Source organism: Protopterus annectens, chromosome 8.part1 (genome assembly GCF_019279795.1).
Source record: "Protopterus annectens isolate FY-2018-M chromosome 8.part1, PAN1.0, whole genome shotgun sequence".
Classification (NCBI taxonomy): domain Eukaryota; kingdom Metazoa; phylum Chordata; order Ceratodontiformes; family Protopteridae; genus Protopterus; species Protopterus annectens.
In genome coordinates this window covers 382,751,736-382,769,725 of record NC_056742.1, presented here as the reverse complement: position 1 = coordinate 382,769,725, position 17,990 = coordinate 382,751,736, and the positions used below count along the sequence as shown (strand labels likewise).

At 40.1% G+C, this 17,990-nt stretch overlaps 1 protein-coding gene across 1 annotated transcript in view; it reads right to left on the bottom strand.

Moving 5' to 3' along the window:
• LOC122810136 (T-cell immunomodulatory protein-like) overlaps positions 1–17,990 on the bottom strand; it is a gene marked incomplete at its 5' end in the record, with an annotated part of 1,692,898 nt that overhangs the window by 89,883 nt on the left and 1,585,025 nt on the right. The window contains one exon of the mRNA XM_044081610.1: positions 655–737. Within this exon, the coding sequence (XP_043937545.1) occupies positions 655–737 (83 nt within the window). The remainder of the gene's footprint in view (positions 1–654; positions 738–17,990) is intronic.

Here is a 17,990-nt window from a genome sequence, read left to right as displayed (position 1 = left end):
AAGCTAAAAACAACTGCCTGACCACCATGATCATTACTATACGCATTTCTTCTAAGAGCTCCATAAACTGGTATGTTACAAGTTTTTCTGCACAATGTAATGTCAAGCAATTTGGTGAAATTTAATTTAAACAATAAAATTCAGGAGATCCTTCACAGATCTGTGTGCCACAGCTAATATAACAGGTTATAGAAAAGTTATACATTTCTGTTATACTAAGTCAATCAGTGTTAGAAGTCCTTGCATAGTCTATTCAAGGAAAATGGCCAAGCTGAGCACTAATGGAATTACAGTTTAATATGGCTGCAGGAACCCCGATGGTTACTTAACACCATGTTACCTAGCTGCATGCTATCAAGTTCTATTCAAAGGAACACTGTCTATAAGATTACAAATTCATTTCAAGCTTTGTCTGATTACCAGCTAAAGATCTATAAGTTATGCGGCGCACACACACAGATAACAGTTTATAAAAAAGAAAATGTATCAGTGCCTACCTGCAACTGTTAAATAAGTGCATTACATTCAGGAATATGTAGCACTTACTTTGTTTGCTGTGTCACAACAGAAATTTCCAAAACATCATCTCATCTGAATGATGATACTGAAATTACCTCCATAAAGTACAGAAGACAAAAAAGTTGTATTCCTTACCTGCGAGGATCACTGTGAGGATAAGGGATGACTATTAACTGGGAGTTTGGAATAATAGCTTTCCATTCCTGTTTACGTGCAAACTAGAAAAAGAAAGAGCAGAGTAAATAACATGCGATGCATAAAACTTATCACACACTAAGTGCATAGCTTAAACATGTTTGTAGGATAGTTAGCCTCAAGGAAGAAAGTCACAAAAAAGCACATTTTATCTAGCAAAAAACAGGACAGTGATACCTATATATCACTGGAAGAAAAGCATGGACCAACACTTCACATGAACAGAGTATTGGGCATGCTCAAGGTTTCTTCAACAATTTTATACAAAGTCTAAAGCAAAATATCTGAACAAGGTTTCAATATACCAAGTTATGTGAACTTTTTTTACTGACCCGGTATATGCTACTAACACTATAGCCTTTTTTCACAGAGAGTACTGAAAAGACAGCTAGAGGAAGTTTGGCCAATACACTGGGAAAACTCCCCTCTCTCTTCAGCAGGGGGTCCTAAGGTGCAGCAGAAACTGCTTTCAATGTCATGGCAGTGACAATGTGGGTTTCAAAATGGATGATGTTACTGAGGTAACAATGGCAAGTGCAGGGTCCATGGACGTCTCATTTGCATATCCAATGGGAGTGGGCTGGTTGCAACTATACTGCTCATATCTGCACCTAAATATCATAATTAGACAAAGTTCATTTAATCAAGTTACTCAGCGGGAATAGTATATTTTGGAGGGTGTCACAATGACTCTAAACACGTTATTAATTTGCTGGTTGCTTTGATGTATTTGCTGCACAGTTTACTACATACATAAAGAAGTGATTTAATATGCGTGTGTGAAATCCTGTTAGTGTATGGGTCAAATACATTACACTAGGGTGCAGTTTTGCTGCTGTTTATTAGCCCTTTCCAAGGTGTTTTTGATTTTTTAAACACGTGATGCAACTTTCTAGTTATGTTTAACCTCATTGAATTTATTTAACTTTAGTTGCATTACCATTCAGTTTCTCTCTACATATGCATTCCAGCATATTTTAAGTATGTACTGTAATCATTCATTTCAGGATGGCATTTTGGAAGATGCTCCTAACTAGTCAGCATTGCTAGAGGTAATTTCAGTTGAGAGAAACACCTTAAAAAGTCAAGGCTTCCAATGGGAATGTGATGGCATATGGACTGAGAATAAACTGCAAACATATTGTAAGCTGTAGCAACAGTGGCAATGAATGTCATCATATTTATATAGCATTTGGACTCAGAATGCTTTTTCAGCAACTTTGACATATAAAGGTATTTTATTGAAGTCACTGGGGTTTCAACCTCAGAACTTGCTTGTATCAACCGAACTGATAGGGTCATTTTACATCGATGTTATGACTGTTGTGTTGCTGGAATAATTGAAGGGAAATGTATGACAAGGTGGAGAGTGGTACCAGTGGATAACTGCTTCTTCCATGTAAAAATAGTACAACTTCTATGAGGAGGGGGCTGCTAGTCTTAAGATACTAAACCCATGTTCTTTAATGATAGATAATTTTACTTTTGAGGTTGGCATAATGGTTAAGGTGTTTACCTCACTGGTACCCCATTGACACATGGTACATGGTTTGATTACTGCCTTTGTTCACTTTCTGGTTATTGGCTAGGCAAGTAATAGTCTGCAGATTGATTTACCTAGTATTTACCTATTAGCATCTAGGGAATAACTGACCTCCTTACTCAGCTAAATTTAACAATGGCTACATTATTTACTAAATTCAGAATACATTTTTCTGAAAAGACTCCGTGCATTATCCAGTTTAAGGAAATCCTGGAAAATGAGCAGTGGATTTCTGAATTCCCGTCCGCTGGTCCAGGTTATACCCGAATAGGGTTAGGGAAGAACTTTGTTTCACATAGATAGGAAGCCTGCTCCAGAGAAGGGAAATTCTTTGAAACACATCTGTCCCTCCACAATGTTGCAAGCAAGGTTTAAGTCCCTATATCGAGTAGTGCTGATGCTGTAAGTTTTGCAGATGTCCAGAAAATGTATCACAGTAAAATCTAAAGATACCTTGTATGCCAAGCATAGATCACCTCTCAACAGTCTAAAGGAAACAGAGTATAGCGATAGTGCATAGAAGCAATCGGCATAGGACAGGTTAACACCTTGTATTCTTTTTGTGAAGAACCCCTCTGAGAGTTCCAGTTGCTGTATGTGTCTAGTCAGGTACATAACGAAGGGGATGGTTGTACTCAATGATAGATTTGATGAGGACCGAAAACAGAGAAATGATGACCTCCTTGGACATAGATACCATCCCTGTTCCTGTAAGCTGAGCAACATAAAATGATTCCCTTACTACTTTAGACACATGTTGTTGAAAAGCTGGGCTACTATCGACATAGATTCCCCCAAATCCCTGCACTCTTTAGGGGTGTGTTCATCAGTAAGGTAACTTCCTAGGGTGGCCAAATTCCCAAAGGGTACTATCATGCAGTCCTTGGCATTGAGTTTTAAGCCATGGCTTTGTCATCAGTCACTGTCTTGGTTAATCTTTCTTGTAGCATATTAGTGTCTTGTGGGGGATTCTAGTTTGCAACCATCTGCAAATTTAGTCAGCCAAAGGCCCGACACTGACCTAGCTAGAGAGAATTCTCCCATATTCCTGAGTACCAGGTCCATTATGTTTCACCACTAGTGTGTATGGACTATTTGTTCCCGGGTATTTGTTCTTAAAAAGTCCAGGAATCTCTGGGCCTGCAAGACTGGGGGATTTCCAGTTTATAGAGGGGTAGTTAAAATAGCTCATGAATATGATATTGGGTTGAATGGTCAATGTCTCCACTAAATCTAAGAGCGAGCTATGAGTTTTGTGGGTCATAGAACGTGACCTATAGCTTGCAAAGACATGATATGAGACTATCTACGGTAATTTGAATATGGAGAAGCTGAAACACATCATCCTGTTTGACCAATCTTTAGGTATGGTTCCTTTTGATGCAGATTGAAACACCTTCACCTTTAGTCCTTACATGTGCAGATGCTGGTCTAAATGCTATAATTTAATGCTTATAATTGCTTATGTGTAGATTCAGTTCAATGAGTCTCCATGGTGTGGGATGGTAATTTTGACTGTGGCACAGAAATATCAATGTTTTATTTAACACAGATTGCTACTATTTTTGCTCTACTGGTTGTCTGGTCCTGCATAAATAATGAGTACCTATGTGTGAAAAACTGCAGAGGGGAAATACTGCATTACAGCTATGCCTCAGTAATTACAAATATGTCAGGTCGATAGCGATCAGGGAATACCTTAGCCTGGCTCATTATACTGCAGATAGTGCATACTTTTTATTTAAGTGTAATCTCTTACCTGGCTACAGCAGAAGGTAGATAAAGTCTGATACATGTAAATGGGCAAGTTATAGTAATTACTGAGGAATAATGACCAGGGTTCTGGCAGATATCCCCAGAGAATATTAGAAGGTAAGTACTGTAGAACATGCATCCCAGAATTAACTTACCTGTGAATGTGCTCTGCATTTGTGCCTATTTTTGGGATATCATGGCCAGATGTTAATTGTACTGGTCCTACAGTACTGATAACCTACACTGGGGCATTGAAATACGCTTAGATACAGGCTATAACAATGAGTTTACAAGTAGCACCCTGGGTGGCATGAGAAAAAGAAAGTAATATTAGTATTTGTTTCTAACATAGGGCACTGAATTATGTTTGGGCTTTAATGAAGAATAATAAAGTGGAAGATAAAGTTGCAGGACAGAGGAACTGCAATACCTCATCATCATTGTAAGAATTAATGCCGCTAGCAGTAAATACTTTAACATTAAGTTTTTTTACTGGAAGTATATTCTTAAAAGGAAGAGACTTTGTACCTGGGTCTAACTGGAAAAGCTGCGTAATTAAGATGAAAATAAAAGTATATTGATTATGTGATGAAATCTTAAGTCTACAGCATGTAGCTGAACTAATGAAAATGTAAGCAAGATGAATGTATTTTAATAGTGCCTGAGCAGAAGTCAAGTTCACCTTGCAATGGCTTACGAGTGAAATGAATACTACAGTGAGATGGTAAACTGTGGATATTAGTAAAGAGAGTAAGGTTGGGAAATATAATTAAGAAATGGCAGGGGAGAAGCTGATGTTAAAACAGTACAAATATGTCAAGACTACAATGAGAAAAGGTCGCCTAGCGTAACACAATGAACCACTCCACTATCAAATAACCAACCTTCCTCTGACCCAATTGTAGTACCACTACAACCCTAAAACACTTCACAGACACTATCAAGCAGGCACAGAAACAAAGGCAGTTCAGTCTCTTCCCTGTTTCTATGCTAATGAAAAACATTCACTATGAACTAGTGCATAATCCCTCCTCCCTTGGTCTCTCTCAGACTATTCCCTTTCTTCTGGTTGTACAACTACGCAACAGGTAGATATCATGTAGTGAAATAACAAAATGAGTATTTGTAAGTTTGCCACTGGGGTCCACTACTGTTTAATATCCTTATAAATGACCTGTACACAGCCACCAAACATGCCGCCTCATTCAATATCCAGATTGCTCAACTCTTATTTGTTCTACTCCAAATCTGAATGAATTACAAAAAACTGACATGAGAGTTGTCCAGTGAAGCCTAGCTGGATAGCTCACAACTCCGTCGAAGCTGCTAAAAAACAAACTATTCCTATGTACTCCAAAGTCACATGTCCACACTAAAACACTTTTTCCATCATGGCTGTAAAAAACACAAAGATAGACCTAGTCATAAACACTAAGTTCTTACGAATCTTAATGGATTTCAACATGAAATGTGGCCTCCACGTCCAAACAGTCATTACAAAAACTCATCAAAAACCTGGCATGCTGCAGAGAACACAAATAGAACCAGGGAAACTACTGCCAAACCCCCACCTTACTCCCAACATTACTATGCGTTAGCCCCATTTTCACACAATTACAAACCATACAAAAATCAGAACTTGAACAATGTTATAAAATAGCAAAGTTTGCTGCAACTCTCTCCAACAGTGGTCATCACTGTAACACACTTAATATGTCCTGAACTACCCCATTGGTTTCACTACTCCCAGTAAGTAACAGCACACAACTTATCTGTGTAACCCAAGGAAATGCCCAGAGCTGAAGGGTACACTGCTATATACCAGTCCAACAAAATACTCTGCTCAAAAGGCAAAATTCTACTTGCTATAACCCAATACCAAGATGGTCCAAGGATGCGCTATACTCCCACCACGTGTCCAAAATTTGCACTGCAATTCCCCCACTTGGATAAAGAACCTTATTACTATCTACCTGCATCAAACCCAACATTTTAATTAATGCTGGCTCTACCAACGGGTGTCTCCAGGCTTACCAAACATCTGACGGTTTTCTTTAAGTATACTTCCTCAACCCATTTCACTACTATTCACAACTCCACTGTCTCCCTCTTTGCCACACTCAACAAATCACATCAAGCTAACCATCATCTGTCAAGAATTGTTTAAGGTTGCATTAATAAAGCACATAAAGTTAATTTTCATGTTATTTTTTAGATAATGACTAGTGTACTCTCTGCAATGCAGATCAGTATTGCATTCCTTACATTTTCAATAACAACGAACTTTACAGTGATGTGCTCTTACTGTTCACATGTCACACTGCTCTGATATCTATGCATTCACCTCATTGTATTCTCTTTTTAATTGCTATTGTATGTGTAAACTGCAATATTTTCATTGTATTTCTAATTTTCAGAGTTTTTCTCCTTAGGACTCCACTGAAAAATGGTTTTCTTATTCAGTATGAGTTTCCCAGTAAACAAACACATAAATAAATTAATTAAATCTAGAGGCAAAAATATTGGGCTGGATTCATGAATGCCTACACTGTGTACACGATCTGCATTCAAGAACATTCTTACCACATTTCTAGTGCTATTTACTCGGAAAGATTATACTAGGTGTACATGTAGTCTACACTTTGTGGCAACCTTTATGAATCCCCCTTGATTTTTAAGTCTGCAAGACAATCAGGTGGAAAACTAAAATTAGAAGGAAGAAGGTGTGAGTTATGCTTGTATGTCTATTCACAAAGAACAATGTACGCTGAACTATAGACATTCAAGAATCTGGCCCACTGCGTTTAATATGATATAAATTAAATTACAGAATGCAATGTAATTCTTGAAATATATGTAAAAATTTAATTGAAGTAAACACATCTAACTGAAAACAGCCATTCCAATAATTCATTTTGTAAAAAAATATCTATTTATATCCATTGAGACAAACTTTATAAGAATTCCAAACTTCATTAAATTAATAAATCATATGAAGTTTGGTTTTAAGCATTTTTATTTCAGCATTAAACCATCAAATCTCCTTAGTTCAAGTCTACAGAAGCAATTATGTCAGTTACTTTTAAAATAATAATAGTAACTATCTTAAGTTTATTAACATTCTTAAACTAACTCAGCTCAGTCCTGAAACGAACAGAAAATAACGGAGCTTCTACTCTTCCTATACAGCAGCAGAAGTATGCCTGTTAAAAACACATGCATGTCAATAACAGTACAATTACTATACCGCAACATTACATTAACTATTTAGAGTAATCTTATCTCAATATTGTATTAACTAGTTTAATTCTAAAAATGATAATTTAACCAAATATGCAAGTCTACATGAAGTCAGAGATATTTCTGTTACAATGATTCTAGTGGGAAACTTGAATGTCCTACGCTGATTGTCTCAAAGTCCTGCCTCTTTACTTGGCATCATATAGACTCCTGAGAGGTGATCTTTGTCTGGATACAGGGCATCTCTGGACCCTGTTTTGATGAACATTTTGCACACTTGCAAATCAAACAGCATCAGAACTACTAGATTAAAAGACTTAAATTTTGCTTATGACATAAATAGGACATGCTGGAGAGACAGATATGCTTCTCAGAGAATTCCCATTCTCTGGAATATGCTCCCCAACCATGTGAAGCTAAGTCTCTCCCTATCCCTTTAAGTGCAACTTGGACCAATGGATGGGTAATCAGAAATTGACACCTCATCTGGCTTCTATGTCTGTAATGGACAGAGGCAGTCAGCATATCCCCACCTATATAAATCAACTTTGTGGGTCACACCTGAGTTGCGCAGCTAGGCTTATATTCATAAGGGCACTAGTTGTCATTAGCCTAGTATACAACTATGAGCCTAAACAAGAAACTGCTGAGACAGTCTCAGTTGCAACCTGTTAAACTGAATTGCTAAAGTTATCTTCTGTCAAAAAACCAAGGATCCACAAAAAAAGACTTGGCTGAAATGGCCTGGTTTACTGTGTTAGACAGGCAACTTTTAGCATTTTTTCCTAGGTACTAAGTATGCTTCACTGGACAGCATCCAAGGAGAGGCCCAAAATGTTGTCATTAGTGAAGGAAGAAACTGGGACTTTTCCACAAGACAATAACTCCTCCAATCTGGAAGAATGTCAGAGTGAAATCCCTGGCCAAAATTAAATGTTGTTTTCTACAAGATGCTAACAGTCAGTCATTTAATTATGTGGGGGACAACTAAATCTACACCTCAAATAAATGTAGCAAAGCTATGAGGTGCAGAAGTGAACCTAGTGGGCAAGTTCTTAAAAAATAAAGATCTGTTTCAGGAACTACAAATTGGGGAACTTGCTATAAGCAGGATGAAATGAGATACACAAATAGGCACTTTTTAAAGTCTGTGACATGGAAACAGTCTCCAAAGTTTGAAAGAGGAAGGAGAAACAAAAAGTCAGCATACTAAACTTCTTATACAATATAAAATTATCTAGACTTGTCAGATCAACATTTGAGTGAAGATATTATGTGTTGTAACTTCTGCCCCTGCAACAGGTACTTAACCTCAAAGCTATGTGTTACCTTACTGAGAAGGGGCACTGATGCTCTGGAACAGGCAATTTCAGACAACTCTAGTGTATGCCCTTGCTCCAGAAGCCAAACCACCTACAGTTCTTATTAGTGAGCTCCATGGTTTCACATGATCTGCAACCATCCACTTTGTAGTCATTTCATCTGTGTTTTGAACCCAGATGGAAACTTGTCAAACCAGGTTTATTGCTTAAGAGATTTACTTGTCATCAGCTAGTAAGGGAGGTCTACTGTCCTTGCTGTTGTGCTGATGGGGCTGCCACTTCAGAATGGCTATGGGTTTTGTAAGGATGCTTCTGCTCAGTGTAGATACTTTTAGAAACACTTTTTGTTTTATTCTATGACAAACAATTTGAGGAAAAAGGAGACATCCTGCTGTACCTCCTCAGAATTCATCAAAGTTTCTGTAATTTACATTCCAAATAGAACAGTTCGGCATTTTGCAGCTCTTCTTGTAGATTTAGTAGACCAAAGACGTGCTCTCCACAACCCTATGCCTGATGATAGAAACCTGCCATTCTATGATGCCAAGTATTAGTCTTTGAGAATAATTGTACAGTTTTATGTAATTATCCAGGCTTCTAGACATTCTGGTTTCCAAATTTGGACGACTTTTCAAAGAGAGCCCTATATTTTTGGAGACACCCCACATACACACTGAGGTCTGTAATGTGCTTGCTTGGAAATGCAATAGGGAGGCATCATCTACCATCCTGCACCATAAATCCAGGCATTTTGATTTGTTACATATAGGCAGATCATAGAGCAGGCTGAGTTGTCTGCAAGCCATGTGGTCCTGCAGTATCACTGACAAATGCTAACAAAAGCTGCCCTAAAAAGGAGAACCAGGCAGGGAAAAGGTATTATTATTATTCAACCCAAGCCATGATTAACTTTACTACAGGTTTTATGACAATGACAATGGGAAGAGCAGCCTGCGTTATATATGATAATATACTTTGTGAATGCAGGTCTATAAGGGAGCCTTGGAAACCCATCACTCGCTGGCATTTCTACAAAGGTCATCAAATGTCAGATGTTCCCTTAGGGGATTTTAGTGAACAAGGGAGATTTGGCATAAAGATTACCCTCTGTTTTCGGACTTGGATATTTGCTCCTGCTTTGGAGATACTCTGGATTCATCAACAGCACAAAGACTTTGTCTCATGTATTCTTTGGTGTGACATAGCTGAACCCTTCCATCCCTTGGAGTGGTCATGTGCTAATTAGGAACCAAAGCAGTTTTAATTTACTTAATTTTTTTTGTCAAATTAGCCAGGAATCTGGTAAGCTTTAAGAACTCAGTCCATGGCAACATTGCGTCTCTGAAAGATATTACTTGATGCACCCCACAGAGGAAGCAGAGGACACTGTCTAAGTGACAGTGACAAAATGAGAGGAGAAAAGCTCACAGTGCTCCTCGATGGTATGAGGGACATTCCTTGGAAATACAGGAAACGTGCTCTTCTTGCAACAACAAAGCCATTAACAGAGCAGTTAGATCTTACTGATACAAGCTTAGCAAGGACTATCCTGCCCTCTTTTTTGGTGACAGGTTGCTTATGGAGGCTCTGTGAGAGTAAAAGGAGCTTGCCCCTCCCAATGGATTAATGTTCTTTATTCAGTTTCTGTACACAACACTACTCTAACAAGGAATCATCATTACGCATGCTTCTTCCTTAATGAATATCTCAAAGAGCAGCTTCTTTTTAGATGAAGATGATCAGAACTCACCCATTAAATGGCACACTAATGACCACTGGGTCCTTTCTTAAATTAGCCTCCTCTTGTAACAGAGTTGTCATATTTAAATGCACACATACTGCAATTAATTTTCAAGTGTCCAACCAAAAGATACACTCAGCAGTATGCCTGTCTTAGGAATTTGTTTTCTGGACATACTGACAGACAAGAAAGAGACTCTCAGAGTCCTGGAAGACGGTTTTACTTCATGATCCAAAGAAAACTTCAAAAATATGACAAATGTGTCATTTTGAACTAAAACCTATACTTCAAAGAGAGTTGATGCAGAGACTGAAAACAGTAACAAACTACTTAAAAAAATAACGTGTAATTCTATGAATAACTCCAATAAGTACAGAATTTAAATAGTACTGAGTACCAAAAAAAATTTTAATATTAATGATTGTAGGTGCACTGCTGCAGCATAAACAGCTTATAGAAACTTACCTTGATCCTAATAAAGGAGCCATAGTTTTAGAACAGCCTACTAATGGGAATGGCTCTGGCTAAGCTTGCTAGGAATAGAACTGCAAACTTCCTGTGTCTATCAAGTGCAGGCTTGCAAAAAGTAACTCAGTGGAATACAGCTGAGATAAGAATTTAAACAAACCAATGAAAAAACTACTTTAAACAGCTTTTGGCTCCAGCTGATAATGTTAGTTTTCTAGAAATAGCAGCAACATTTCTTCTACACAGAATAACAGCAACTCTCTTAGAACACGCCACATACTTGGCTAAAGCTTTCATGCAACAGCAGCTAAGTTAAAATAGTAAAAAAGACAGACAACAGCAGATTAACCCCAAGGAAACAACACAAAAATCAGTGAAGCCAGTCGGGCAACTGTACTAAACAACACTTGAAATTCCAGCAAACGAAACAAAATAAAATTATCAAAACGTAAATACTACTAAAAATGGAAGGAAGACTTACAATGGACAGAAAACAGTAGTTTTGGCACAGGAAAGTAACAGAGCAATTAATGAATTCAGTCAGACAACTGTACAAACAACACAACACCAATTTTCATCAAGAAAAATTAAATAAAAAGAGCAAAATGTAAATACCACTAAAAAGGAAAAATCAGCAGATGACAGTTCATGCAGAAGAAATAAAAGTACTTCCTGACTTCTGGCTTTCAGATGAGGTCAGAACACCACTTTCAGCTTTTCTACCATATGCACAATATCATCACCATATATAGCTGGTCTACCCATAATGGTGTAGCTCCTAAAAATTTATTTGCTGACAGACTGGCCTTAAGAAAAAAAAACAAAGTAGTGATCTTGAAAAGAAATCAAGCTCCAGTGAAAGCCACTGTATCTACCCAAGCTGTGGTGGCTAATATTTGCATGATTCCAGTATCTCACAAATTTGCAAACTGTAGCTGTGTTACTACCATCAAAATGGGCAAATACAATACAGTATCCCCATGTATAAAAAGCTTACAAGACTTGTCACATGAAAGGTATCATAAGATCAATATCCTAGGATCATTAATAAAGAACACAAAATGATGAGTTCCCCATGAAGTGAGTAGATATGAGCTTCTCATGAAGAAAGGCAGACTGAACAAGAGTTTGTATAAACACTGGCAAAGCTATGAAGGAACACTATCTCCCTCTCCCCTCTGTATCTGTGAACAGCTCATCCAATTCAGAAGAATCAACATAAAAAGTACAGTTTTGTACCTACCATAAATGTAGATGTTCGAGTGCTCATACAGCTGCAGTCATTACAGATGGGGTTATCCTGCTGTTAGGCGGGTCCTCGGTTGGCCGAATTCCAAAGTCTAGGTCCGGCATCGGTTGTCATCACTTTTTCCCTGACGTCAGTGCGGCAGGGGTATAAAAGAGGCAGCCGACACCATTTTCTTCAGTTTTTCTTGCCCCAGATGTCAGGTGCCCCAAGAAGGAAGGCAAAACATAATATTATGCAAACATGCAATGTTGATAAATCAAAAAACAGTAGTTGCAAGCAAATACACCATAAAAGAATACCCCAAAAAGGTTATATGATAAAGGTGTTTGTCATAAGGCCTGTCCTAAGAGGGGATGGAGGGAGGGTAACCTGGACTGCAGCTGTATGAGCACTCGAACATCTACATTTATGGTAGGTACAAAACTGTACTATGTTCATCGTGCATACAGCTGCAGTCATTACAGATGGGTAGAATCCCAAAGCTAAGTAAGGGTGGCAGGCACTAAGTGGAACTAGGAGGGGCTAGGATGCCCTGTAGGACTGCTGTGGCAAAGCCCGCTCTAGATTTTGAGTATAGTGGAAGGTGGTAGTGCTTGGAGAAAGTGTGCACTGAACTCCAAGTAGCTGCTTCCAAAATGTCCTTGGTAGGGACCCCCCTGAGGAAAGCTGCAGAGGTAGCTGTAGCCCTGGTGGAGTAGGATCTGATGTATACAAGCACAGATTTTCCATGAAATGAATAACAAAAGCGTATGCAGTGGGCTATCCATTTTGAAACTGTCTGTTTGGAAATAGCCTTTCCCTGAGCACCTGCAGCATAGGACACAAAGAGCTGCTCAGACTTCCTGAATGACTTTGTTCTGTCCAAGTAATAACGAAGTTGTCTGTGAATGTCCAAGTATGTAGTAGTCTCTCTCCTTTGTCCTGTGGATTTGGATAAAAGGTAGGTAAATGAATAGTCTGATTCAAAGCTACACTGGATACTACCTTTGGCATGAAGGTAGGGTTGGTTCGTAAGGAAACTCTGTCCTGATGGAAAATGATGAATGGTTGCACAGCCATGAGGGCCTGTAGCTCCGAAACCCTGCGTGCTGAGGCAATAGCCAGAAGTAAGGCTGTTTTCCACGACAAGTATTGTAGCTCTGTTGAAGAAGCCGGCTCAAAGGGAGGCAGGGTCAGCTTTTCCAATACGACGTTGAGGTCCCAAGCTGGGACTGGTGGTTTCCGTGGGGGTTTTATATTTTTTGCCCCTCTGAGGAACTGCCTTAATAGAGGATGTGAGAATAAAGGAGGATCTGTATTGTATTGTGCAGAAATGGCTGAAATGTGGATCTTGATGGAGGAGAAGGAAAGGCCACTGTTTAACATCTCAGCTAGGTACTGTAAAATTTGAGGTATATTCATTACCCAAGGATTCTGGCCCTTTTCTTGATTCCAGGAACAAAATCGTTTCCATTTGGCGGAGTAGGCTTTTCTAGTAGAGGGTCTTCTGGCCTCCAAGATGACATCCTGCACCTCCTTGGAGAGGAGAGTCTGTTGGGAAATTAAGGTATTCTCCATGCAGCTAGATTCAGGGTTTTGAGCTGGCTGTGAAGGGTTTTGCAGTTGTGCTGGGACAACAGAAGAGGAACTAGAGGTAGGATCCATGGTGGTGAGTGTGTCAGGCTCTTTAGGAGAGGATACCAGTGCTGTCGTGGCCAGTCTCGAGCAATGAGAATCATTTGTGGCCTCTCTGCTCTGGCTTTTAATAGAACTTTGGTCAGTAGAGGAAGAGGCGGGAAGGCATAGACTGTCAATGTTGTCCAATTGAAAGAGAGTGTGTCCACTTTCCAGGCCTGTGGATGATAGGTCCTTGAACAGAATTTTTCCAACTGGTAATTTCTGTGGGTAGCAAATAGATCTATGTCTGGCTGTCCCCATGCCTGAGTTATCTTTGAGAAGACTTGAGGATGCAACTTCCATTTGTGTGGGTCTGTCACATTTCTGCTTAAGTTGTCTGCCAGTGTGTTTTCCTTCCCTGGCAGGAATTGTGCCTGTAGTTGAATTTGTAATTCCAGTGCTGTATTCCACAGGGTCATGGCTTGCCTGCACAGGGGGTATGAATGAGTTCCCCCCTGTTTGTTTATGTACCACATGACTGTGGTGTTGTCTGTCCTTATCAAAAGCTGGCCTGGATGGAGTAGGTCTTTGAAGGTCATAAGAGCATTTTGCACGGCTAGCATCTCCTTTTGGTTGATGTGTAGGTGCTTCTCTTTTTGGGACCATTTTCCCTGAATGCATTGATCTGCCATGTGTGCTCCCCAGGCGTAGTCTGAGGCGTCCGTTGTGATGATTTGAGTTGCTTGAGGTAAACAGAAAGGGAGACCTGTGTTTCTTTGGCATGCTTGAGCCCACCATAAAAATTCCTTTTGAAGGCATGGAATGAGTGGTATAATTGTTTCCAAGCTGTGGCTGTGTTGAGACCATAAGTTTTTTTAGGTACCATTGTAGTTTTCTCATATGCAGCTTTGCACATAGTATTAGTAGGATGAAAGATGCCATGAATCCCAGAGCCTGCAGGACTTTCCTTGCAGTTAGTCTGGTGAAAGTTGCCATTTTGTTGAAGTATTGAGACATTTGCCCTTGTTTGTCTGGCGTGAGGTAGGCCATCTGGGTGGTTGTATTTAAGCTGGCACCCAGGAAAATTATCTGTTGAGAAGGTATTAGTTTTTATTTCTTTTTGTTCACTGTGTATCCCAGGTGGTTTAACAGCTTTATTACAAATGCCAGATGCTGCAATAGAATGTCCTTGCTGTCCGCTTGGATCAGGCAGTCGCCCAGATATGGGTAGATTTGAATTCCTTGTTGTCTGCAAAAGGCAATTACTGATGCCAGGCATTTCGTAAACACTCTGGGTGCAGTAGATAAGCCAAAGGGCAATGCAGAGAACTGGTAATGGGTTGAACCTGCAAGAAATCTGAGGTATCTTCTGCAATCTTGTCTGACAGGGACATGCAGGTATGCCTCCTTGAGGTCCAATGTTACCAGCCAAGACTCCTTGCCCAGCATGGGAAGAAGCTGCTGTAATGTGAGCATCTTGAATTTTGGCACCTGTAGATATGTGTTTAGGATGGATAGGTCTAAGATGGGTCTCCAATCTTTGTCCTTCCTTGGTACCAGAAATAGTCTGGAATAAAAACCTTGACCTTGTTCTTTTGCAGGTACCTCTTGAATTGCTTTCATATCCATGACAGCGGAAATTTGTCTTTGTGCCTCTGCCCATTGATTTTGTGGCAGGTTTGGCAAGCCTCTGATTTTGGAAGGGTGTGAAAGTGGAACCTGTAGCCTCTGTCTATAATGTCCAGAATCCATTTGTCTTTTGTAACAATGTGCCAGTTTTTTGAAAATAATGCCAGTTTTCCGCCTAAAGGTGCTGCCATTATAGCTTTGTTTGGCAGGCATTGGGGAAAGTCATTGTGTCTGTTTTCTAAATGACTGTGATCTATCTTCTCCACCTCTTGGGGTTGGTGCTTGCCACTGTCTAGCTCTGTAAGATCCTTGAGGTTGTCCTCTACCCCTTGGGTGTCTGTATCTGCCCCTTTGAGGTCTGTCCGTGGCTGGAAAGGACCAATTTTTTGAAGGCCAGTTTCTGCTGAAGCATGGAGGTTGCACCTGCAAGAAATCTTTCACTGTTTGCATAGATTTCGCTTTTTCCTCCATTTTCTTTAGTACCTCCTCAGCTTTAACACCAAACAATACATCTTTTTGAAGTGGTGAATCTAATAACTTTGCTTTGACATGATCTGGTAAGATTTGTTTTCTGCCAAGCATGCCTACGTATGACAGACCCCGTGACAGCAGCTCTACATGAGGCCTCTAAAGCATCAAAACCACACTGCAAGGTATGTTTACCCACTTGTTCTGCTCCATGCAACAAATCCTGCAATTCTTTCAAATCTGGTTGTTCTGTTTGTGTCATTTTGCTTTTCAGCTGAGATAACAAAAACTGTTGGTACTTTAACATATGAAATTGATAGTTTAATGCCCTCATGGTTAAAGTGGCAGATGTATACACCTTTTTCCCCCCACCTTTCTAATGCTCTGGAATCTCTCTCTGAAGGTAAAAGGTTTTTAGCAGTAGAGGCCTTTATTCCCTTGGGACCCTGTGAAATTGTTTCTGGGTCAGCAGTATGGCTTTTATAAAGGAACTGGTGAGAATCAGGAACCCGGTAATACCGGTCTGGTTTAACAGGGGCCGGAGGTAGAGAGTCTGGATTAAGACCGTCTTCTGCGTACACATCATCCAAAATATCTAAAACAGGAGGGATAGCCAGGGGCCTATGCTGGGGGAGCAGTAAAAATTCCCTGAGCCTTTTCTTGGAATCTGAGTAATCTTGGCCTTCCCAGTGGAAGTGCTCCCTCAATGTATGCAGGGTTTCCCCAAAAGAGTAGTCCTTGGGGGGGGGGGGGGAGACCGAGGGAATAGACTCCTCAGCATCAGAGTCTTCAAAAGGGGAATAGGCATAATCCTGGTCCTCAGAATGGTCTGAGGTAATAGAAGCCTGGTCTGAGGAAGGGTAGTCTTCCTCCAGTCTGGGTCTTTTGTCAGAGGGGGGTTGAGAACCCCTGATGAGAGTTATCAAATTCTCAGCCATTTTAAGCATCTGTTTTTTAGGCATGGGGCCTTGAGAGGAGGTCTGAGGATCCTGTTTTTTAGTTTTCATGGCAGCTTTAGATTTAGTGAGGGATTTAATAGAGGAGGTGGTAGGCCTGAAGATGCCTTCAGAAATGGTAGTCCTCACTAAATTTTCAGTTTCCCCGCCAAGAGTGGCGTCGGTATCTGCAGTGGGAATGGAGACCGAGGTGCCTGCGACCTCGGGTACTGAAGTCACCGGTAAAATAGTTTCATCGGTAGTTAGGGGCTGCGTAGGCACCTCGCTGAGAACCGGAGAACCGGTAGTCGGCCTAAGCGTGGTCTCAGTACTCGGTGCAGACCTCGGATGTCGGTCCTTGTCTTTGCGTCTTTTGCTTAAAACTGTCGTCGGCGAATCCGACGACATGATATAATTAAATTTTTTGCCAAAATAATGAAGGGCGAACTCTGCCCGGCACGTAATAGTGCGCTTGTTGAACCTAGCACAAAAATGGCAGACCGAGACGTTGTGGTCTGGCCCTAAGCAAGGTATACAGAAAGAATGAAAATCCTTATGCGGTATTTGCTTCCCACAAGAAATGCAATTATTAACTTTGTCTGACATCGGTCTGAGGCAAGAAAAGTTTCCCCAATGGGGTACTTAGCTTTAAAGAAGACTTCGGCTGAAATACTTTTGTAAATCTCAGGAGCTGGCCGACCGGCACTTGCGAACTGCTTCTGCTTCGGGCACCGCGCAGCAAGAAAGACTGGAGAAAATGACGTTGGCTGCCTCTTTTATACCCCTGCCGCACTGACATCAGGGAAGAAGCGACGACAACCGACGCCAGACCTAGACTTTGGAATTCGGCCGACCGAGGACCCGCCTGACGGCAGGATAACCCCATCTGTAATGACTGCAGCTGTATGCACGATGAACATCCTAATGGTTCACTGTAAATAGATGGTGTGGTAAAAACCTGTGCCTCGCACAATGCATAGATACTTTTATCTGCACTCTTGTCATTTCATCAAAAGTCAGTGCATAATCACAAGTTAATCTACATCCTTGGAGCTTCATGAAAGTTATTAATTGACTCAGTATATACAAAAGTAAAACTTTAAGTACTACATGTACAAAAAGAAACATACACACTAGCCTACCTAAAACTATTCCCTCATCAAAACATCTGCGCTTGTAAAAAGGAAATTAAAGTAAAACACAGACTGCATTTCTCATTCACTTCAACACAAAAAAAGTGCATTCACATGCTGCACAATAAAAAATACAAACACATATACTCCCTCACAAAAAAAATAACACTGTCTACCTAACTGCAGATCTACATACA